The 23,515-nt window shown below is 56.6% G+C and overlaps 1 protein-coding gene across 2 annotated transcripts; it reads left to right on the top strand.

Moving 5' to 3' along the window:
• The first annotated feature begins 8,114 nt into the window (after positions 1-8,114).
• On the top strand, positions 8,115-23,450 carry LTBP4 (latent transforming growth factor beta binding protein 4). 2 transcript variants are annotated; one of them, XM_014056397.2, is made up of 28 exons: positions 8,115-8,397; positions 10,720-10,938; positions 11,895-12,127; positions 12,799-12,904; positions 13,160-13,234; positions 13,367-13,489; positions 14,090-14,254; positions 14,392-14,571; positions 14,665-14,763; positions 14,853-14,984; positions 15,336-15,461; positions 16,095-16,220; positions 16,379-16,504; positions 16,591-16,722; positions 16,890-17,015; positions 17,135-17,257; positions 17,989-18,120; positions 18,269-18,394; positions 18,519-18,644; positions 18,771-18,914; positions 19,531-19,743; positions 20,470-20,544; positions 20,676-20,804; positions 20,881-21,030; positions 21,145-21,297; positions 21,850-22,215; positions 22,405-22,554; positions 22,649-23,450. In XM_014056397.2, the coding sequence occupies exons 1-28, from the start codon at positions 8,169-8,171 to the stop codon at positions 22,795-22,797; spliced, it is 4,233 nt and encodes a 1,410-aa protein (XP_013911872.2). In that variant the 5' UTR covers positions 8,115-8,168; the 3' UTR covers positions 22,798-23,450. The 2 variants fall into 2 exon arrangements, with proteins under 2 accessions (XP_013911872.2, XP_087584019.1); XM_087727893.1 differs by having other exon boundaries at positions 20,881-21,297.
• The last annotated feature ends 65 nt before the right edge of the window (positions 23,451-23,515 follow it).

Here is a 23,515-nt window from a genome sequence, read left to right as displayed (position 1 = left end):
TCTCCATTTACGTCCTAATCCTGGGCTCCGCTTGTCACAACGGGGGAAGCTCATCAGCTGCACAGGTGGGGGAGGCTCCTTTGCTCCAAGGCAGGGAGCGGCGTTTCTCTGCCACAAAGCAGCTCAGCGGAAAGCGCATGGCGGACAGTGAACCTGACTCCTCGCCCTCCATGGCCAGAATCCTGGAAGGCTCGAAGAGCATCTCGCCTCAGAGAGAGTCTCCTCTTTGCAGGGAAGAGTTTTCCCCAAACGGCTGCCTCCCTGCTCCTCTCCCGGGGCCTTGGCAGACGAGGGCTTCAGGTCTCCTTAAAGAAGAAGGGGCTGGGGGGGGGGGCAGGCTCACATCTTAGGAAAGCAGGGGGCCAATTGGTGTGAAGTTAGAAGTCGCAGTGCCAGGGGGGGGGGGGAGAGGCAAGGCCTTCAGCAAAGGCTTTGAGCAAAGGTTCCTTTCTTCCTTTCAGCTACACAGACGAGAGATTCCCCTCAGTTCTCCTCGCGGAGCCTGTGGGGGAGACACCTCGGCTCTTCTGGGAAGCCTAGAGAGTGCAAATGGAACACACAGCACACGCGTGTAATTCTTCCCCCATCCCAGGAAAAGCCCCAGGTGGCCCCCTCAGAAGGAAGGAGCAACTGGGGCTGCAAAGCTCCGGGGGAGGCCGAAGGGCTTGCAAAGGGGGCATCAGAGCCGGGGAGAGCAGCAGGGAAAGGCTGGCAGCCACCAGCACACAGCCGCCACCGCCACCGCCACCGCTTCTCTGGCTCCTTGCAGGTATCGGTCGAGCGGTGGGAGAAGCGGACGGGAAGTGAGCGATGAAGGCCGCCTCTGCTCCGAGCGCCCCACTGCGGTTCTTCCTCTCCATCGCCGGCAGGTGGCGCTTCATTGCCAGTGTCTGCCTCGGTCTTACATTGTTATAAATCTATAAATTCTATATAAAAGTAATATGTCTTTATAATATCTCCTATCACATTCTATTATTACAATTCAAGATTATGGTAATTGTATCCATTGATAAAACAAGTCCCAAATCTTTAAAAAAATTGTTTATCCTCTTGTTCTCTGATTTCAAATGTCAATTTACTCATTTCAGCACATTCCATTGTTTTTCGAATAACTTCCTCCTGCGTTGGTATTTTCTCATTTTTCCAATTTTTTGCAAATACAATTCTGTATACGATCAAGTATTTCAAGTCTTTATTGTACGTATCTGGTATAATACCCTATACGTTTCTGTGTCATTTTTTTCCAACCATGTGTGGATTTTAGTCCAATACCTTTTAGCTTCTGTACAAGTCCACCACATGTGGTAGTATGATCCCAGTGTCTGGTGACATTTCCAACACTTTTCCGATTTACTTTTGAACATTCTTGCTATTCTCGTTGGAGGTAGATGCCGCTTGTAAAACATCTTATACAAATTTTCCTTATAAGCTGTTGATATTGTCATTTTATAATTTTGGGACCACAATTTCTCCCATTTCTCTAGTTCAATCCCATGTCCAAAAATTTTTCCCCAAGCTATCATAGGTTCTTTAACTTGTTCTTCTATTAGCTTAACCTCTAGTAAATGTCCATATAGTTTTTAAATTACTTTTTCATCAGTACCTGTCAAAATTTCATCTCAGTTTTTTTAATCTTAAAAACCTTCCATTTTGTAATCTTTGTCATATCTAGATTGTATTTGCACATATGAAAACCAATTCATTTCTATTCCTTCCTCTTTCAGCTCTTGCATGGATTTGAGTTTACCCTCTGCATTCAAAATGTCACCATATCTAACTGTTCCTTTTTGTATATTATTTGATATGAAAAGGCTTCAATAGTTGATAGCCAGACTGGTATTTTTAAGTAATATTGTTTTTAAATCTTCTCCGAATTCAATAACAAAGCCTCCCTTAGGTGATGGCTTCTGAAATAACCCTGTGTTTTAATACCTTTGCAACATAAAAAAAGCAGGCCATCCCGACAATCAGTCATGTCCTTCTAGAGTCAATAATCTAGAGTTTAGTGTTATCCACTCCTTAACCCACATCAAGCTAGTTGCCTGGTGATATAATTCCTCCTCTTGATCTAGCATCTTGTAACGACTTTAATTTTATTCTTGCTTTTTCCCCCTGCCAGATGAACTTCAAAACTATTTTATTTAATTCATCAAAAAAAAATTTCCCGAATGTTCCTTTTGATTGTAGAAATTCTCCCTATCGTTGATAATTGTAAATTTTCCCATTTCATTAGATTAGACGCAATCTATTGCTTAAGTTTATATAGTTTAAGTTTATTCTCTTTAAGAGTGCTACATCTTACAGTTTAATATATCCCTAAATATTTAACCTTGTTTGTAACTTGGATCTCCAATGCTTCTGCCAATTCTTCCTTTTGTCTCGATGTAAAATTCTTCTCCTTTTGTCTTTGTTTATTTTCAAACCAGCTGCATTCCCATATTCCTCTATTCTCTCAATCAATTTAGGTGCCGTTTCAAGTGGATCCTTGAGAATAAAAACCAAGTCATCCGCAAATGCTTGTAATTTATATTCTTTTTTGATTTTCATTCCTTTTATTTCTTTTTCTTCTCTGATCTTTCTATTTAATACTTCTAATGTTAAGACAAATAGTAAGGGTGATAATGGGCAGCCCTGTCTTGTACCTTCTTTATTTCAGTGGAGTCCGTCAATTCTCCATTCATCATTATCTTTGCTGTTTGTTTATAGTATATAGTTCGAATGGCTTGTGTGAATTTCTTACCAAAATTCATCTGTTCCAATTGCAAGAACATAAATCGCCAGTTCATGTTGTCAAATGCTTTTTGGGCATCTAAGAAGATCAAAGCTATTTGTTTTTCAGGGTGTGCCTCATAATACTTCAATGTATTCAAAATTATTCTCATGTTATCTTTAATTTGTCTTTTTGGTAAAAAACCATTTTGGTCGGGGTGAATAAAACCATTTAAATATTTTTAAGTCTTTGGATAATTGAATAATTTCAATTTTTTCTTCTGTTTTACTTGTCTTTTGTTCTATATTTTCTAACCTCTTTTCGATATTCTCCGATCTCTTCTCAATACTCCCTCCTCTTGCCTCTAGTTTTTGTATTCCTTGCGTAGTTGCCCCCAGTGTTACACCCTTGTCCTTTCCCTTCTCCTGTTGAAGCACCGAAGTCTGTGCTGATCTCAGCCCTCCTGCAGGGGAAGAGGAAGGAGTTGTTGTTGCGGAGCCAACAGTTGCTGTTTTTCTGCTCATCTTCCTTGTTGTATTTGGGTTTTGACCACGGAGGGACAAAGAGAAAAAGAAAATAAAGCAATAATTAATCATTAAGGCAACAATAAAAAAGGGAAGGGAAACGGAAAAAATATGCAAAACCAAAAATCAGGAAGGGAAAAAGGAAAAATGAAAAATAAAGATTCTTTAATCTCTTCAATGCAAAAAGTTATGAAAATAAAAAGGGAAGAAGAGAGTAATAAAAAAGGAGGAAAAAATGTTGACATTTCCCTTAGTCCAGCACCCTTGAACACTCTAACCAAAGAGAAAAAGGGAAAAAAAGGTCAAAATCAAAACAGAAGAAGTAAAGAGAATGAAACCACAGCTTCCAAAACAAGGTAAGATAAACACTGCCACCAAAAGGGAGCCAAAAAGCAGAAGAAGAAGAAGAAGGTTCAAAGTCTTTACAGGGCGAAAGCCTTTCCAAGGTCACTCTAGGCTTCCCCCTTTAAAAGGAAAAAAAATTGTTTATTCTTTCAGAGAAATTTTTTTCAGCTACTGATAGTTTCCAAGAAACAGCTGTGTTTTTCTGTGTTTCTCCCACTATCTTATCTAACTGAATAGCCTTGTACAGCTTCTCTCCAAACATTCATGCAAAAAACAAGACATTATTCCAAAACCACTAGGTGGCAGTGATATTTGTTTCAATCTCAATTCTTGTTACACTGTTACACTCTGCTTTAACTTTCTTTTTTCTTTTTTTTAAGAAAGTGATTAATAAAAAAGGAAAGGATTCTAGGTCAATTCCAACTTAATTGTAACAATAATTCCAAAAGGTCCAAAAAAGCAAGTAAGAAGAAAAGCACAATCAGCTGGTCCAAGTCAAAATCCAAGTCAAAATCGAATCGCTTCTTAAATCCAGTCAGGCTTCCGGCATTAAAAAGGGAAAAGAAAAAAGGACACCTTCATTTAACTATTTCTTACATCCGCCGCTTATTTTCTTATCAGTCTTTCTTTAAGTAAAGTCTCCAAGTTTTAGGGTATAAAAATAAAACTCTCACCAAATCAACATGCTTCTCTCCAGTGCTTACGTTCAGGGCGGTCAGCAGTTTCAGCAGCCAAAAAGCTGACTCTTAGTCGCCGGCAAGAGGGGCTTTTTCCCGGATCACCAGAGACTTTGTGGGGGTCTCTGGGATTAGCAGGACATACCCCTACCTATCACCGTCTCTACGGGATGGTTTAGGTTCGAATGGACCATCCGGATGACCAGAATTCGGCAGCGATCCCGGGATCCCAGGAAAGTCCGACCACTGCGATGCCACACACCTTTTTCGAATCCTGGGGGTTTTTTGTTCATGTTCCAGATGGTGTTTCTCTGTGGTCTTTCCGGGGTAAGGACATCCAGCGCCTCCAACTGTTCCTATCAGGATTTCCCCCTTGTCCTAATGAAAGCTTCCCTCCAGAAATCCCTCAGTTATCGTGTCCTTCCTAAAACCTGGAACCGGACCAGCACAGGCTCAGGCTGACTCGATCCTCTACATCTGTCGGTGCAGCCCAGCTTGCCACTCTTTCTTGGTTTACTCCAGCTTTTCTGGAACTGTTGGCTCATGTGGCCCATCAAGACCCCCAGATCCTTTTAGGCACTTTCAGGGTTTAGCCCTTGATTTAGCCCTTGATTCTTCCTATCCAGATGAGGGCTTTGTCCTGTTGAAATTCAGATCCACCCACGTCTTGGAATCGCTTTTAAGGTGCTTGCTCCATATTTCATCCCAGATTCAATTATTGTACTTTCCAGTACTTCAACCAAGAGATTTATAGATAGGTTGAATAGCGTTAGGCCTAAAATGAGGTTGGGGCCCTTGGGGCCCACTTGCTGCATCCGTTGCTCAGTCAGTTCTGTAGCCAGTTAGACTCTTGTCGGCTGCCGCCCAGCCGCCTCGTCTTTCGGAATGGTGGGAAAGCGACGGCTGTTTGCTCCAGAAAGCTCCATGGGATCATCAGAAGGAGAAGGTGGGTTGATTATATTCAAAGTAAATATGGGACTAAGAAACTCCAGATAGCTTGTGATTGAATGAGCAGGGAACGATATAATTTGTTTAGAGTTGGCTTAACGAAAGGGGAGTTAAAGTACAATTGAGGGATGATGATGCTAAAGTCTGTTAGTTTATTTTAGAATATGGTTGTTAAGGATTTTTACCCTGTATTTGCTCTGGGAAGATGGTGGGGGGGAGGTTTGGGGTGGGGTGGGGGAGGGGAGGTAAATATTTGTAAAAACTTTTTAAAACTTTTAATTAAAAAAACAAAAGAATCTGACCCCCTGAAGAAGCCACTCCGGGAAGAGTGGTCGGAGCGTGCCACGCAGCCTTCATTTAGTGCGGATGGGAAGGAAACCTTCGGGCTACGCCTGGCCTTCGTGAGTTGGGCTTTCCCCCATCCAAACAGCAGGCGAGAATGGCCACGCAGGGGCCCCAACCCCTGGCAAGCGTGGGGGGGGGGCAGCCCTGACATAGGAGCTCTGCAAAGAGAAACGGGCCCTCCTGGAAAGAGCCATTCTGACAGCCCCGGAGGGGAGGGGTCAGAGGAGGGGAGAGGTGGCAGGAAAGAGAGCTGCGGGGGGGGGCTGTTGGGAAGCACCCTTGTCCCTGAGCTGTACCTTGAGGGCCTCTGTGGTGGAGCTGAACTGGGAGGGGGGCAGTCTGGGCCCGTTGCAGAGACCCACCGTTGAGGCTAAAGCAGAAGGGCCTTTGGTTTTTCAAAAAGAAGGGTAAGTTATGCAGCCTGCCTTTCCCCCCCCTGGAAGGCTGGGAGCAAACGGTGCTTTGTTTTCCTCCAGTGGGAATAGATGAATCCATGCTAGATCCGCTAATCCTGAGAAGTTGTCACCCTTTTGGAAGAAGACTTGGCATGGCGTGTCCTCCTGCCTAGAGTTCTCTCGCAAGCAGATGTTCTGGTGACCTCACAGCCAGCCGTGCCTCCAAAAGAGGACTTCCTGTAGGCCGGATAGAGGATAAGGCCTCGGGACCTGGCGGGGAGGGGGCTCTCTTGGTCAGGGAGCAGCAAAGTACAGGCTAAGCAGAAACGAAGGGCAGCAGTCTGATGGGGGCCTGGAAGCTGCTGGCTGAAAGCAGTGGGTGGGCTCCTCTGGAAGGGGGCATCTCAAGCAGGTCCCCTCCTTTGAGGAGCGGGAAAGGCCAGGGTCTCTCATTCAGTCACAGCACAGGGCCCCGGATCGCTCTGGCAAGGAGAGGCCCATCCGGAAGGCCAGGCGGATGGAGGGCCTGCGTCCCTGGGGAGGCTCCTACCCTTGCAGCGGGAGAGAGATTCAGGAGGTAGGTGGGGACTTGGAAGGGGAGTTGGGGAGTTGCGGGGGCAACCTTGAAGGAAGGGCCATCCAAGGAGGATTTGGAGCTTCTCTTTAGTGGGTCCCTTTAGGATCTCAAACAATCCACTTGCCCACTTTGTCTCCCACACATCTGGGCTAAGCCGGAGAGACCCTTCTGCAAGAGAGGCCTGGGGGGGGAGGGGAGGGCCTCTCTCTCTCTCTCTGTAGAGAGGCCCCCCCTCTTCCCCATCTGGAAGTTTCAGAAGAGCTCCCATGTCCAGCTCAGTCCCCACCCCTCTGGGTCTGGCAGTTGTTCTGTCCCCCCCTCCCCGCCTAGGTTTTTCCAGATGATGTCATGTGAAGCTGCATTGGAAGGAGGAGGAGAGCGGGTGCTGCTCCTTCCCCCACCGCCCACAGGCCCGCTTCTTCCCTGGGGAGGCCATCAGGAAGCCCCACCTCTCCTTGCTGGCTTTGAGTGTTTTCCACATTCAAATGTTTCTTTATTCTTTTTTGGGGGGGGGCATTTACTTTGCCCTCCCTTGAAACTTCCATAAATCCCAGGTCTGCTCTGTTGCTGCCCCAGGTTCCTCCTTCTCCCCTCTGATTAGGGGTCCCCCATTTTTCTGGAATGAGAATCCCAAAGTCCTCTTCATGTCTGAGAAGGCAGCAGGCAGCCGAGGGCGGGGGGGGGGGAGATGGAGAATTGGCTTAGAGTATAAGACAAACTCATTATGACCAGCCAGTGCATGTCCAGCTGGCACAGATGTTTGCCCTGTTCCCAAACGGTGCCTGCTGGGAGATTTGCAAAGTGGGGGGGTCTTTCTTCTGGGCACAGCTGTTGGAGGAGGAAGGCTTTGCATGTCAGAAATCCAACACAAAGCAGCCCTGGGTGTCAACAGCTGGGGAAACGGGAGGGGGGGGGCCTTTCCACTTAGAAACCAGATTCAGATCTTGCATTTCCAGGCTGAAGAAGAGGAATTGGCTGCCTGTTGTCAGTGACCCCTGGGCAGAAATGGGACAGAGGGACACGGGGGGGGGGGGGGGCTTCGCCCTTCAGATGGAAGAGGAAGGGAGGGGAGGGAAATATGAGGCGGGCAGGGCAGCCTCTCCAGAGGAGCCAGGAGAGCTCCAGTCAGGCTGGGCAGGAAGCAGCTGCTGAGGGGGGGGGGCTGCCCTGATGGCGGCAGTGTGTGTGTGTGTGTCGGTGTGGGGACACAGCAATTGGGAGCAGCGTAAGGCAGCGCGAGGGCCCCACGAGTGCAGTGGAGGAGAGTGGGTGGCTTGCGCAGGAGAGCCCATCTCCTGACGCATTTTCTGCAGCTGTTTGCAGAGGGGAACAGCTGGAGGGACTTCAGCAGAGCCGGCTTGTCTGCTGGCACCTTGGCTCTGTGTGCTGGGGAGGGGGGGCCTTCTGCGCTGGGGGGGGGCAAGGGAAGGACGCTCACTCCTCTGGGCTTGTGGAGAGCAGCTAAGAGTTAACCGTGTTCCTGGCGGCCGTGCTCCCTTGTAAACATTGTTGTTGGCTTGCAGCCCACCCACCCCAAGCTTGCTGCTTCCAATTAGCGGGTGAGTCTGTGTGCTCTCCATGGTGGGCGCATAGCCCTCCCTGCCTGCAGCCTGTCTGGAGCTGTGGCTCCCTGCTCAGCTTGGGGCCATGGGCTTCGTCCACCACCTCCTGCTGCTGGCCATGCTGATGCTGCTGGCCGGCTTCTCCCCGCTGCCTGGGGAGGGTCAGCAGGTCAAGGTCCTCTTCACCCCCACGATCTGCCACATGCACTGCAGCAATGGGCGCTGCACTAACCGATGCCAGCAGGGCAACGCTACCACTCTGCTCAGCGGGGAGGCCGCCCGGGCAGTGGAAGGGGCTTCCGGATTCCGAGTCTGTAAGTACCGAGGGGGGCAGGGGAGCCGACAGCCACTGGCTTCTGGGTTGAGATCATGGGCCCCTGAGAAGTCAGTGGGGAGAGGGGAGGGCCAGCATACATCCCAGACCCTGGGAAGGGGGAAACGGAGTGCCCTGGCCCCATTCCGCTTTCAAGCACCTCTTCCCTCTTGTTGCCTGGTGCACATCAGGTGCCCTCTGGGGGGGTCTTACCTTATTTTCAGACTCAGCCGCTGCTTAGCAGGTTCCTGGTTCGCTCTGCCCCCCCCCTTCCCATGCAAGCTTCTGCCCAGGAATCAGCAGCTGGCTGGCCTTCATCCCTTCGGTCGGCCCACCCCGGTTTCTTCCTTCTGGGGCCCCTACCTCTCCCGGCTGCTGCCCCCCCCCCCCCGACTGCAGAGCTGTCTCTGGACGGGAGTCCCCTGGGCTGCTGCCCCAGGCAGGCTCTTGGGCGTGTCCTTGCCTGGCAGAGGCAGGAGGGGGCTGGGAGGAGGCAGGGCAGGGGCAGGTCAGACTCGCAGCCCTGAAGCAGGTAGCTGCCTGCAGGCGGGGCCGGCCTTCCCGTCCCCCCAGGTGGGCGCTGAAGGGTCTCTCAAAACTATAGGGGTCACCGGGGGGGGGAGGGGACATCTGGGGCGGAGGCACAGAACTGTTGGTTGGGCTGCCCGTTTTACCTCCCCTGGTTCCTGTCCTTCCAGGAGCTCTTTCCTCAGCAGCCCAGCCCCACACCAGAGCCTTCCTGGAGCCTCTTCAGGGCTGGGAAATGAAAGCATAAACAGGAGGCTGGCATCATGCCACCAAAAGATGGGACGGCTGCCTTGGGCCGGGTGCCAGTCTGCCTTTGCTCCAGTCCGGCCAAAGCTCTGGAGAAGGAGCAAGGCGGTGGCTGTGCTAGAGCAAGACAGGCCTCTGGGCCTCAAGTCCCCCTCCGGCCCACCACTCCTCTTGTCCCCAGCAGGCATCAGTTCTCCCCAGAAAGGCCACGGCCTCCCGCCTGAGACCCTGTGTGGGGGCGTTTCGGTCTCCTCCCTTCCAGTTGTTGTGCAGTTTGTTCCACTTGATGCTACCCAGGCCCCGGGTGGGTGGGAGCACAGCAGGGAGGGGCTTGGCCAGTGGCCGGGGGTCACGTACTCTTGACTGCTTGGACACATGGGGAGGCAGCCTTTGGCATCCCCCCCCCCAAGGTGGATAAAATGCCTAGCTGAACTTGCGAAGAGGAAGCAGCTCCAAGTGCGATGGAGGGATCTGGGCCGTGCAGCTGCTCTGTTGCTCGAGGGACGTCCCTTCCCCCCCACCCCACCCCCGCCCTGCTGTTCCGGCTGCCCTGGAGCCCCTGCCTTCCCGCAGGGCTGCCCTCCAACCAGAATCCTTTCCCTGGGAGGAGTCTGAGTGGAGGGCTTGGGCAGGCAGGAGGGGCTCACTTCCCTGCCCAGGTAGCCCCCGAGGACAGGAACTGCAACCTGCTGCTGCTTCTTTCCCTGTGGGTCACGTGGGGCGGGCGAGAAATGCCCAGAGGCCTCTGTCCATCCCTCAGCCTTGCCATCAGGGCCAGGTCTCTGGGCTAAGCGCCTGCTGGAGAGCCAATGTCTCAAATCAAAGGGACATTTCGGTACTGAGAAGAGTTGCTGAGCCATCTGTTAGTCTGGGGGACCAATGCCTTTCCAGAGCAGGCAGGCTTAGGAGGCTGCTGTTCAGGGCAGCCAAAGGATGGGATGGGGAAAAGCCGTGTCCTCCCCCTCCCCACATTACCTTTCTCTCCTGGACGGAGCAACGGACAAACAGATAGAGTAACAGAATAAGAGAATTGGAAGGGACCTTGGGTGTGTGTGTGTGTGTGTGTGTCTTCTAATCCAATCCCCTGCTCAAGCAGGAAACTCTATTCCATTCAAGAAAAATGGCTGGCCAATTCCTTGCTGAAAACCTCCAGTGGTGGAGCACCCACAATCTCTGGTGGCAAGCTGTTCCACTGGCTAATTGTCCTCACTGTTAGGACCTTTCTCCTTAGTTCCAGGTTGCTTCTCTCCTTGATTAGTTTCCATCCGTTGCTTCTCGTCCTGCCTTCAGGGGCTTCGGAGCAGCCCCTCTTTGTGGCCTTTGTGGGCCCTGCTTCCGTCTCCCCCCCCCCCGGCCTTCTCCTGGGCTCATTCTCCTTGGGAAGGGAAGGTCCAGGGTGCGACAGGGCCAGACAGGGAAGGGGCCTCATTGACCAGGGTGGGGCTGAAAAGCAGAGGCAGGGGGCCCGGTGTTTGGCTGTCGTGCTCCCGGCCTCCGTGAGCTGAGCTTCTGCCTCCGTTTCCACTCCCGCCTTCTCTCTGTCCTGCAGTCCTGTGTCCCCTCATCTGCCAAAATGGGGGAGTCTGTCTCAGGAAGGACAAATGCCTCTGCCCCCCGCACTGGACAGGGAAGTTCTGCCACATCCCGGCCTTTCCTTACCTCAGCCAAGGCCCTGCTCACCCGGGAACCGAGGGGGAGCTGGAGAACAGGTGGCAGCAGCAGTCCGTGCACACCCTTCCCATCGCCAACCACCGCTACGAGCGAGACGGTAAGGAAGCCGGGGCGGGGGGGGGGGGAGAAATGGCTGTGAAAGTTTGCTTGCCTGCAAATCTTCCAGGTGAGGAGGACACCTAGGCAGGGCCATCTCCTGCCCGTGACTGCGTGGAGCAGGGCAGTTAAGAGCTGGAGCCCCCAGTTGAAGGACTAGAAGGCTCTAGAAGAAACAGGGTCCCCCACCCCCCTCTCCCCTTAGGACTGGCGTGTCAGGGTCCCATCTACAAAGAGCCCCTTCCGCAGGGGCCTTCACCCTGCATCCCCTCCCCACCCTAGACCTTAGGCTGCCCTCCCCCCCCCCCCGCCCCTTGGCCTTTAGGGAGGCTCTGAAGCCACGGCTCTGAAGCCACGGGGGGTCTGAGGGTTGCCTTGAGCTGAGATAGGAGGCCTTTCGCTACCAATGCTGATTTCCCTCTCATGGACAGTTGTTCACTTATTGTTATTAGATTGTTTTACCTGCTGTGAGCTGACTTTTTTTTTTTTTTACTTTTTTTTTTATTTTTAAACAAAAACATAAGACACATACAACCTTCTTCCATTTCATATATCGTGTCGTTTGGTTACAAGATTTTGTGCGTCCTTTCCATGGTCACCACTTACAATTATAAATCAAATTGTTCATTAGATAAACATAAGTACATTATTGTTATATGCCAATTTTTCAACTGTAATTATTATTCCTTAATTTTAAACAAAATATTCTAAATATTGAATCCATACATACAACATCATTTTGCATCAAAAGTTTAAGTGTCTTTTAGATGAGATCAGATGGGCAGCCATATAACGCCAGTAAGTCATCAGAATCCCCTCACAGCAGTCACTCCCTGGGCAAAGGAGGAGCTCCCGGGGGGCACCGGGCATACTGGGGGCAGCAGGAGGGGGGGGCAGCTGGCGGCCAGGCCTGAGCCCCTTCTGGGTTCGGGCCCCACCGCCGTCTCCTCCCGCTAGGTCTGGCGTCGCTGGTGAACGTCCACGTGGAGCACCCGCCGGAGGCCTCGGTCACCATCCACCAGGTGGAGCGAGTCAGCGAGGAGTCCCTACCCAGCGACCCCAACGCCTTCTCGCCCTCCCGCCGAGCCCTCGCCGGCGTCTTGGCCCAGAGCAGCCGCCGGGATCCCGAGGGTGGCTACGGCGAAAGCTCCGGCTTCGGCTACTGCTTCCAGCAGCTGCGCGGCGAAGAGGTAGGCTGGGACTGCAGTCGAACAAATCCTGCTCCAACCCATCCCCGCCGCTCCCCCCGAAGCCAGCAGGGAAAGCGGGCCTGAACTGCGTCTGGGGCGCGCGAGGGTTTTCGGCTCTTTCCGGAATTGGCGGCGACCGGGCGCCTGGCCGGATCAAGCCCGCCTCGGTCCTCGCTCAGATGTCGGCGTATTCCCTGGCCAAGCGCAGGGCTCCTCTCCTTGGGCGGCCACAGGGGGAGGCCGGTAACTGAGAGACGCTCCCAGCGAGGGAGGCGGGAGCGGCGGGCGGGCGGGCGGGCGGGGGCAGGCAAGGAAGGGTCCCCCAGGCGCCCCCCCCCCAATTTCAGGTGCTCTCTGCTGAATTCTCCGCCTAACTCCAGCGCACGCAGGTCTCTCTTCACACCCCACGCAGAACCACGTTCGCAGGCAAGAGTGCAACTTTGCGCGACGGATTCCTTCTGGAGAGGCTGAAAATCGCCCGGAAAGAAGCGAGCGCGCTACTCGGGGGCCTGTTTCGCAGCCTCCATCTCAAAGGGGGCGGGGGGCCTTTTGGGCTATACCAGCCCTGCCTTCTCCTCGCTTGCCAGGAGCAGGGAGAGTTAGCGGGGGGTGGGGCGGTGATTAGGCTGGTCCGGGGCTTTGCCTAACTGGCCGCTGCCTCGCCCTTTCAGTGCAGCGCCCCCCTGCCTGGGCTGCGCACGCGAGAGATCTGCTGCCGTGGCTCCGGTGTCGCCTGGGGTGTCCATGGCTGCCTGCCTTGTGCCGATGGGGACGTGGGTAAGAGAGCCGAAAGCCGGGGGTTGCTGCTGCCCGGGCCTTCGCCTGGTCCAGTTCTTTCCACAGACCCTCACCTCTCCCCCACCCCCAACACAGGCGCCTCTCGGCTAGGCTTGCTGCCTGCCTCCCTGCTTGGGAAGCCCCGCGTTCCTCTTCCACCACCCCCGTCCCAAGCCCCTTCTGTGGGGGCGGGCGGCGGCCCAGGAAAGGAGGCGGGCTGGTCCTTCATCCTCTGATGCTGCTGTCTCCCCACAGGGGCCTCCGGGTCAGTTGGGAGGAACGCGGGGGGCTGCCCCAGAGGGTTCCTGCGGCTGAATAACTCTTGCGTGGGTGAGTAGGCGGGGCCGCCCGGGAAGGGTTGCTGGGCTGCGAGGGATGTAGGGAGCCTCGCGGAGAGGCTGGGCCCGCAGGTGGGGGGCAGACCCCCAGTTGACCCTCCTGACCGCCTCTCCCTCTTGCCAGACGTGGATGAATGCCAGGAGGGCAACTTCTGCCACAATGGGGAATGTACCAACACGCGTGGCAGCTTTGCCTGTGTTTGCCATGAGGGCTACATCCTTGATTCCTCCCGCAGCAGCTGCATCTGTGAGTCCAGCCCCAGGGAAGGCAGGGTGGGGCGGGGGGCCCTCGAAGGACAGCTGGCTTGAGCCCAGGAAGAGAACCTGCCGGTGGCTTGGTGGTGGGGGGGGGGGGAGAGAAGGGAGGCTTTTTTCTCTTTGCGCTCCCAAGGCAGGCAGGTCTAGGTGGGCCAATGCTGCCCTCTCCTGGCCACCCAAGGTAACATGGAGGAAACCCAATATTGTGTTTTCCCCCTCTCTTCCCCCCCCCCCCCAAAGGGTGACAGAGTGGAAGTAAAAGCTTGTTTAACATTTGGTTGAAGAATTCACACAAAAGTGTGTAAGGGAGGGAAGTGAGATGTGAGGATTGTGCCAAAGGTACAATCGGTCAGAAATTGTGCCCAGATATTAAGAAGTTCTTATTCAAAATTGGACAAATTATGCAACTGATCTGAACCAAATTCAAATTTATCTAAGATATAGCACAATATTTTATATTGGGGAGTGGCTGAAGGGTTTTAAGGCCCCTCTCCCCACTGGATCCAGCCATGCTCAGACTTGCCCCGGGTTGGAGCCCCCCCCTCCAAAGTACTTCAGCCAAAGTATTAAGCCCTCCTCTCCTTCCCAGCCCACCATGTGATCTCCGAGGTGAAAGCCCCCTGCTTCCGCGTGTTGAGGGACGGACGCTGCTCCCTGCCCACCCTGCGGAACATCACCAAGCAGATTTGCTGCTGCAGCCGGGTGGGCAAGGCCTGGGGCTGGGGCTGCCAGCACTGCCCGCCCTTCGGCTCAGGTGAGGCCCCGGGAGCTCTGCCTCCGGAGGAGCAGGAGTCCATCAGCGGGGCAGGGGTGAAGGCAGCGGGGTGGCCTGGGGGGGTGAGGTGGGCACTTTGCCCTCTCCTTGACTTGCCGCTGCTGCTCTCCTGCCAGAGGGGTTCAAGGACATCTGCCCGGCTGGGCCCGGCTATCACTACTCTGCCTCGGACCTCCGCTTTGACACTCGCTTCCTTGGCCAGGACCCCCCCAGGGTGCCGGTGACCCGCCAGCATGGGAGGCAGGGGCCTCCCCCCCAGGTGCCTCGGACAACAGCAGCACCGCCGTCTCTTGTGGGTATGTCTTTGGGAGGGGGCTCCCCTTGACCAGCGTGTGCCTCCAAGGTAGCCCCCTCCTCTCTTCCTTATGCCTCCTCTTTCTGCTTTGCAGCTCTCTGGAGCACCCCTCCCACTACGCGGCTGGAGCGCTTTCCTTGGCCCCTGCCCTCTCGGCCCCCTGGGTCTGGGCCAGCTGCACCGAGCACAGAAGGTGGGGCTATGCCAGGTGGCAAGGGGGGGGGAGGGGGGGGAAAGGCCAGAGTGAAGAAATGACCGGGCTCCCATGGCATGCTTCCCCAGAGGCTGAGCGAAGGGTGTGCGAGAGACACCCCCAGGTGTGCGGGCCAGGACGATGCATTCCCCGCCGGGGGGGCTACACTTGCGTGTGTGACCGCGGCTACTGGTTGAGCCCTCAAGGCACTCACTGCATTGGTGAGTTCGAGAAGGATGCCCCCCAAACTCAGTGGGGGGGGGTGACCTTTGGGATGGCATGCAGGCCTTCACCTCCTCCACAAGGCCTCCCGAAAGACGGTGCCTCTGATGGCCAGGCAGATGCTCAGAGGCAAGCTGGGTTTTGCGAAGCTGGTAGATTCTGGGCTGAGCCCGGCTGGCAGCATAAATATCCCCCCCACCCCACCCCCACCTCAAGGAGCAGATGAAGGTGCTCCCGGTTCAGCCTGATCTGGGCTCAACCAGGGAGCAACCCTCTTCCGGCTCCACCGGGCCGTTCTTCTCTTCCAACCTCCCTGTCAGTCGTACTCCCGTCTTCTCCCCTCTCTGCAGATGTGGACGAATGCCGCAGCAGTCCGCGCCCCTGTGCCAATGGGCATTGCCAGAACTCCCCGGGTAGTTTCAGCTGCAGGTGCCACACGGGCTTTCACGCTGACCCCTCTGGAGTGGAGTGCCAGGGTAGGGTCTCCAGAGGCTTTGGCCTTCAGGGGAATCGCCCTTCCCATCATGCGCCCGCGTCTCCCATTCCCCGGTTTCCCTTCCAGATGTTGATGAATGTGCTAACGTGCCCCGGCCCTGTGCGGGTGGGCATTGCCTCAATAGCCTGGGCTCCTTCTGCTGCTCCTGTCCCAGCAGCTACCAGCCCAACCCCTCGGGGGCTGAATGTCGAGATAATGGGGGTGGGGTCTTGAAGCACGAGCTCCTCCCCCACCTTTCTACTGGTAGGCAGAGGTGGGGGGCATGAAATCGTGGCTCTCATTCAGAGAAACCTGGGGGTGGTTTGCCGTTATGGCTGCCCTTCTCTTTTTCTCTGGCTGCACATGTAAATGGGTGCCCCCAAGGCCTCCCCCCATTTCCAAACACGCTGGCTCTTGCCTCTGTGCCTGCTCCCATGGGTACCGCCAGTGTCAGGGTGAGAGCAGGCCCCCCCCAAGATCACACCTCCTTTGCTGATAGGGTTTAAAGCCCCTCTAAGGGGGTGGGTCTCACTTCCCCCTTGGCCAGAGTCTCCTTTTCTGGTGGGGGGTGGGGCGAAAGCAGAAAGGGGGTAGGGAGGGGCCTGGCAAACAAAGTCGCCCTGTGGTTTTCCAGATGCGGATGAGTGCCAAGAGCGCCCCTCCCTCTGCCAGCCTGGCCGCTGTGAGAATGTGCCGGGTGGATATCGCTGCAGCTGTCCCATTGGTTACCAGACGAACCCGCTGGGGACTCTGTGTGCAGGTCAGGGGGCGTGGGGGGAGCTGCCCCTGTCCAGGTTGTGCTTTGGGGGAGGGCAGCAGCCTGTCCTCCCACTTGGGCAGGCTTTGCTCAGAGGCATCCATAGCAGAGAGACGGGCGTGGCTCCGGAGTGATGCTGCCTCCTGCTTTGTGCCCCACAGATTTTGATGAATGCCTGCAAAGCCCTCCCCCCTGTGGCTCCGGTCGCTGTGAGAATGTGCCCGGGGGATACCGCTGCCTCTGCCCTGCCGGGTTCCGGGCCAGCCTGACAGAAGACCAATGCCTGGGTGTGCAAGGGGAGGGGGCAGCTCGGGGCAGGGGGAGGCGTGGGGGCACGCCCGGGGCACCACTGATGGGCAGACTCCTTCCACAGATGTTGATGAGTGTGCAGCAGCGGCATTGCCTTGCGGCCCTCAGGGGCGCTGCCTCAACACGGAGGGCTCCTTCCGCTGCCAGTGTGCCCGAGGGTACCGGACGGAGGGCACAGGGGGCACTTCCTGTGTGGGTGAGTGCCACACGTTAGAGGAACATGCCAGCCAGGGCTGAGCTCAGTCGGGGGCTGCTGCCTTCCTGTAGACCCAGGCTGGGCTTCTTTCCAAGCTCTGGGCCCCTCCAGGCATAGCCTGGAAAGACTGGCAAGAACGGTGCCCGCTCATCTTTCCCCACTGCCAGATGTCAACGAGTGCCTGGAGGGAGACTTCTGCTTCCCACGGGGCGAGTGCCTCAACACCGAGGGCTCCTACACCTGTCTGTGCGCCCAGGGCTTCACTGCGGCCCCCGACAGGGCCTCCTGCGAGGGTAAGGGCCCTGCAGTCTCACCTGGGGGGCACTGAGTGCGTGCTGCCAAGGGAGGGGGCGAGATCCAGAACCGCTGCAGGGTTTGTGCCCTGCTGATCTCCCCTTTGGCCTTTGCACAGACATTGACGAATGCCTCAGCGCTACCGTCTGTGCTGGAGGGCACTGTGCCAACGCCGAAGGCTCGTTTGATTGTTATTGCCCCCCTGGCACCCGCAGCACACCCAGCAAAGCCGCCTGTGAGGGTGAGTGGCATTTCCAGCTGCAGCCTCTCGGCAGTTGGTCTCGGGGTGTGTGGGATGGTGGGGGGTGCACTGTTGCTTCCAGCCTGCCACGGTTGAGAAGGGGCAAAAGTCAGAACTTTGCTTGAAGCTCTGAGACGGGAGACCCTGGAGACCACCGTAAGCACAAGCTCCAAGTCCACCAGATACGGCCTTCCCTCACTCAACAGCTCTAGTGGGCCCTGCAAACCAAGAATTTCTCTGCCAACCCCCCCCCCCGCCCCCCAGTGCTGGTACCTCTCCCAGGAGGGCCTGCTGCCAGGGCCCCTGCGGTCATCTCACACATTTGCGCCCTTGCAGGGGCCCTGGGGACCCTGGAGACTCGTCCTGGGATGCTCCACCATAATAGCAATAGCAGTAGACTTATATACCACTTCATAGGGCTTTCAGCCCTCTCTAAGCGGTTTACAGAGAGTCAGCATATTGCCCCCAACAATCTGGGTCCTCATTTTACCCACCTTGGAAGGATGGAAGGCTGAGTCAACCCTGAGCTGGTGAGATTTGAACCGCTGAACTGCTGATCTAGCAGTAGCCTGCAGTGCTGCATTTAACCACTGCGCCACCTCGGCTCTTAGGCTCCACCAGAGGGGTTAGCCCCTTGGATGCTTACGGCGGGGTCTGGTCCCTGCATTCTGAGCCCCTCCCCAAGGACCAGGAGCTCCTGCTGAGCCGCCTTCTCTTCTGACATCCCACAGACATCGATGAATGCCAGGAGTACGGGGCAGCCCTCTGTGGAAGGCAGCGCTGTGAAAACTCAGCCGGCTCCTACCGCTGTGTTGTGGCTTGCCAGGCCGGCTACCGAACCAGTGGCGCAGGAGACTGTGTTGGTGAGTTCCTTCCCCACCCTGGGCTGGTTCTGGGCATCTGGTGGCCAGCGTCAGCATGGGAGCCTTCTCTGAGAAGACCCTCCTTCGGCCCGGGAGGGTTCCTGCCCGTTAGCCTTGCGTGCGTACCAACCGGCGGCTCCCCCTCCAGATATCGATGAATGCCAGGCGCCCGGGGCGTGTGGAGAGATGCGATGTGAGAACACACTGGGCTCCTATCACTGTGTGGCCACCTGCCAGATGGGCTACCAAGCCACAGCTGCTGGGGGCTGCGTAGGTGAGGACTTTTGTTTTGGGGTTCAGGCCGTGGGCAGGAGGAGCCTCACAGAGGTGACCTCTGCAACCTAGTGAGCCACCAAAGGGCCACAGCTCTTCTGAGTGGGCATTCGTGACCCTTGCAGATGTGGACGAGTGCCAGAACAGTTCCACGTGTGGTGCCCATGCCATCTGCCACAACTTGCTTGGCTCTTTCCAATGTATCTGTGACCAGGGCTATGAAAGTGCCAGGGATGGGCAGCATTGCGTAGGTATGTGGGAGGGAAGGCAGCAGGGGAGGGGATGGAGGTCCTGGGGGGCAGACGGCAGGGAGGAGGGAGGGGGAGGGGGGCTTGGATCCCAGTGGCACCTCCTTTCCATCCATCCCTTCCTCACAGATGTGAATGAGTGTGAGACACTGCAGGGGGTGTGTGGAACAGCACCGTGTGAGAACGTGGAAGGCTCTTTCCTCTGCATCTGCCCCCAAACTGGGGAAGAGTTTGACCCCATGACTGGCCGCTGCCTTGCTTTGCCCAGTGCTGGTGAGAGCTGGGGGGGTGGGTGGGTGGGACAGAAGGGAGATCAGCTTCAGAGGCCCCGGCTGAAGAGGGAAGCCCCCCAGAGCTGGGTCAGCAGAGAACACTTGCAACTGGCCCAGTATCCCAGGCCCTGGGGGGGGGATGCGGGGGGCAGAGGGGCAGCCTTCCCAATAGGTGGCCCTTGGAGGGAAACCGCTCTGAACCCCGTTTCCGAAGGATTTGGGGTGGTTTTCAATGTCACACAATGACACACAACAATTGAAAACCATCAGGCGACTAACTAACTAAGGTGAGCCAGGGGAAGGGGAGGATGAGGACACCCCTGATTTTGGGCACCCGTCCCTTATTGCTGGGAAGACACCTCCTGCCCCCCACCTCAGATCAAGATGGATCAGCCCAGCCCAGGCAGGGTGGGGTGGGGGTTGTGTAGATACCTGAGTGCCTGCAGGGCTTCCAAGGTGGCCGGGACCCCCTCAGAGAGGGACTGCAGGACAGATGTTGCCAGGCAGATTCCCAGCTGCATTTCGGACCACCCAGGGCCCTCCAGCGGAGGGGAGACTTGGGAGGGGACTCTGAATGAACCTGAGGAGGGGTCCCATCCACCTTCTCCGTCCTGCAGCTCGTCCCCCAGCCCTCCTCAGGCACCCAGAGGCTGCGCAGCCGGAGAGCCCTGCTGATGGCCTGCGAAGGGACTGCTACTTTGATCCAAACGCCGCCCAGGCGTGTGAAAACGTCCTGGCCAGGAACGCCACCCGCCAGGAGTGCTGCTGTACCCTCGGCCACGGGTGGGGCCTGGACTGCCACATCCAGGCCTGCCCCTCCTTGGGGACAGGTAAGGCCGGGAGGGCCAAGGGGGCTTCCTGGAGGAGGCTGTGGGGTGTGTGGGAGGGAGCACGGATGGGGATGGGAGCAGCTCTAGGAACATATTCCCCCCCCCATTAAAAGCTTATTATTTTGCAGCTTAGAAGTGGGGAAAACACAGACATATAAAAAGTACAGGCTTTGTCAAAGAAAATGTATATAAAGTGTTTCTAAGTGAAAAAAATACAGCAAAAGACAAGAAAAGGTATATCATTTCAGCTGTCGATAGCTACAGTTTAGAGGCCCGCAGGTGGCATTGGGGTCCCTGATCCTTCGGGTGAAAGGATCCCCTGTTGTCATGGGAACGGTTGGGGTCAAGTTAATTTCCTGGAAGGGGCTTCTGGCTCGCTTGCCTGAGGGGAGCCATGCAAGGGACCCTCACCCAGTTTTGCTCCTGACTCCTAGGAACCCAATGGGAAGTGGGGAAGGGGAGAGTTGTGCTCCCAATGGGAAGGGAAGCGGGGGCTGTCCTGGCATTCGGGGGGCCCAGGTGGCCTTGAGAACGGCGGAGACAGGCAGGCTCCCTGGGTGGGCTTCCTTGGTCTCCGAAGGCTCCTGGACGGGAGCTCCAGCAACAGATTGCACCCAGTCAAGCCTTTTTCCCGTGGCCCAGCCCCCCCCCCTGCCATAGGCTGAGGCCGGGAGGGGGGCTGGGGGCCCTTGGGGCAGCTGCTGACAGACGCCTGTTTCCCTGCAGCCGAATTCCAGGCTCTGTGTCCTCACGGCACTGGCTATGCGGCTGTCCTCGTCAGAAACGCCCCAGCAGTTACAGGTGTGCACTTGTGCGGGGGGGGGGGTGTCTGGATGTGGCCAGTTTAAATGGGGCTGGGGGCCCACACGGAAGAGGGTGCTTAGGGGGTCTTCACTTTTTACCTTTATGCCCAACTCTGTGTTCCTAAACAGATGTGGACGAGTGTGCCCTCTTCAGCTCCCAGGTGTGCAAGGGCGGGGTTTGTCTGAACAAGATCCCTGGCTACGCCTGCTACTGCCCCAATGGCTTCTATTACGAGACGCAACACCTGGAGTGCATTGGTGAGCACTGCCCCCCCCCTCCTCCACTTCTCAGCTGCTCGGGGCCTGAGACCGACCGATGCCCTTGTTGCCCCAGATAACGACGAGTGCCTGGATGAAGAAGCCGAGCCCTGCGTGGGGGGGCATTGCATCAACACCATCGGCTCCTACTACTGCTCTTGCGCTGCTCCCCTGGTGCTGGACCCCTCCCAGCGCCGCTGCGTGACCAATGAGAGCCACGGCCTGGGTTTGTATTCTCCCCCCTTCTGGGCCAGCCTCGCAGGGGGGCGATGGGGGACGGGTTGCCATGCAAGCCTCGGTCCTTGGGGGTCATCCTGGCCATCCCTGCTCCACCCCCCAGAGGAGGACCTGGCCGTCTGCTGGCAGGAGGTGGGCCCGGACCTGGTGTGCCGCCGACCCCGCCTGGACCGCCGGGTGCCGTACACGGAGTGCTGCTGCCTCTACGGGGAGGCCTGGAGCATGAACTGCGCTCTGTGCCCAGCCCGGGACTCGGGTAGGTGCCCTCCTTCCTCCCCCAGCAGCAGAGGATGGAGCGGAGGGGCAGGCCCCCGTGGGCCCCCCTTGCAGGCTCATGAACAGGGAAGGGGAGAGGAGCACCAGGCGCTAAGAAGGAGGAACAGCCGCCTTTTCCCAGGCGCCTCTTTCCATTCATTTATTAAACTTTTATGCGCTCATCTGCACGGTAAGCTGGAGCTGGAGGCCAGAAAGTGCTTGCGCCATGCAGGGAGGTTCCCGGGTGTCCCCTCAGGCCCCATATTGTGTGCTCCGGATGCAGCTCTGCCAGCCTGGGGGGGAGGTTGCTTTCTTCCTGAGCCCCCACCTCCCCCCAGCCACCGTGGGTCTCCTGCCCGCTTTCTAGCTTTGTGACAGTTAATAGCAAGGAGAGGCTCCGGGGAGCCTCTGTGGGGAGCCTGGTGGCCCCCTTTCCTCTGCCTTTGCTCAGCAGCCTGCCTACGCCCTCCGGGGGTCCCCTGGAGACCATCTGCCCCTGCATTTAAGCTCTCTTGGTACTAACTCCCCCCCCCCGTCCCTTTGCTTCCCCCAGATGACTTTGAGGCCCTGTGCAATGTCCTGCAGCGCCCCAGTTATGGGTTGGGGCGGCCGGGCAGCCTGGGGGCACCCTTCGAATATGGCGGAGGAGAGTTTCTGCCTTACGGCCCTGATGTCTACGGCCCCCTGGCCCGGCCCGGCCCTCTGTTTCCCAGCTATGACGCTCTCCCTCATGAGTCACTGTATGGACCATCCCCCTATGATGCGGCAGCTGGCCTGGAGGACGCACCCTATAGCCATGCGCAGCTGGACACCCCGGCTGAGGAGCCTCGCAGCCGCCCTGACTCAGACTGGCACTACCCATCCCATGGCCGTGGGCACTCCTATTCTGAACGGCCCAGTCGCGCCAGCGAAGACTACCGTGAGTTGGTGACAAAGGGGGAGGGGGAGCTACCACTCCCAGGTTTGCAAAAGGGCCCTGCAGGAGGTCCTGGGCTGGAAGGGGGCCTCTGGGAGGGGAAGCTTTAAGGAGGGGGGAGAAGGGGGGGTGTCTCAGGCTGTGCCAGTGCAAAAGCGAAGCCTGCTTGCATCTCTTGGTCTTCGCCAGCAGGAGGCTTTGGAGGTGCCGGGGGGCTCCCGGCCGAGGAGTGCGGGATCCTGAGTGGCTGTGAGAATGGCCGGTGTGTCCAGGTTGCGGATGGGTTCACCTGCTCCTGCAATGAGGGCTACCGCCTTGACCCGACCCACATGGCCTGCCGTGGTGAGGGCCCCCTCTCCTTGCCCCCCAGCTGGTAGGCTGAGCCCTGCTCTCCTGGCCAAAGGCCGGCCTGACGTGACCTCTGTCCTCTCCGCAGATATTGACGAATGCAGGGAGGTGGAGAGGCTGTGCTCCGGCGGCCGCTGCCTCAACCTGGAGGGCTCCTACCGTTGCGTGTGCCCCCTTGGCACCGTGCCCGCAGGGCAGCCCCCTCACTGCCTCCACAACCCCCGCAGCCGAGCCTGAGCTGGGGTGGGTGGGGAATATTTATTACCTGTCCAGGTGGGACTGGAGAAAGGAGGTGAAAGGACCCCTCTGGAGGAGCTGGGAAGGTGGCCGGGGCTCAGGAGAGGGGGGGACTCTTCCGCTTCTGGCCAGGGCCATGGGGGGAGGGGGGGTGGCCAAAAGGTCCCAAAACGGGGCCAGATCCCTCTTGTCCTTGGAAGGCAGGAGCCCGTCTGGCTGCCTCTGATTGGAAACATCTTCTCCCCCCCCCCGCGTTGTCCGTGTGTGTGGGGGGGGGGGAAGGCATGCTGCCCCCCCCCAGCCACTTTTCCTCACCTGCTGAAGACTTGGGGCAGAGTTACCCTGCAGGGGCTTTCGCCTGGGGCCTGGGAATAGGGCCCCTGCCCTTTCCTCCTGACTTGAGGGCAGCATGGAAGCCCCCACCCCCAAACATTTCCTGGGTCTTTGTGCCTGTGGTGAGGAGGGGGACCTACAACTCTCCACCTCTGATTCCCCGGCTGCACCTCCCTTTTTCCTCCAACAGTTGCTCAAACTCCCACAATCCAGGTAGGGGCTGTCAGCCAGGCGGGGGGCCTTTTGGCATCATGCCAGCTGGGGCCACAGTCACTTCTTCACTGCTGTTACTGGACCAATAAATATTTTCTATAAAAGGAGTCGACAGATTTGGCTTCTCTGAGGAGGAAAGAGAGCAGCAGGGACTTTGTGTTCAGCCTCCCTC

This window comes from Thamnophis sirtalis, unplaced genomic scaffold, assembly GCF_051295495.1.
Source record: "Thamnophis sirtalis isolate CommonGarterSnake01/CBP01778 unplaced genomic scaffold, rThaSir2_p1.2 scaffold_13, whole genome shotgun sequence".
Lineage (NCBI taxonomy): Eukaryota > Metazoa > Chordata > Lepidosauria > Squamata > Natricidae > Thamnophis > Thamnophis sirtalis.
The sequence above is the reverse complement of the archived record's forward strand: the minus strand, read 5'-3'. Positions and strand labels throughout refer to the sequence as shown.

Coding starts and splice junctions, on each gene's coding strand:
- LTBP4 (XM_087727893.1), top strand. CDS start 8,169: ATGGGCTTCGTCCACCACCTCCTGCTGCTGGCCATGCTGATGCTGCTG. Junction 19,744..20,469: donor CTGCCCCTCCTTGGGGACAG/GTAAGGCCGGGA, acceptor GTTTCCCTGCAG/CCGAATTCCAGGCTCTGTGT. Junction 21,298..21,849: donor GTGCCCAGCCCGGGACTCGG/GTAGGTGCCCTC, acceptor TGCTTCCCCCAG/ATGACTTTGAGGCCCTGTGC.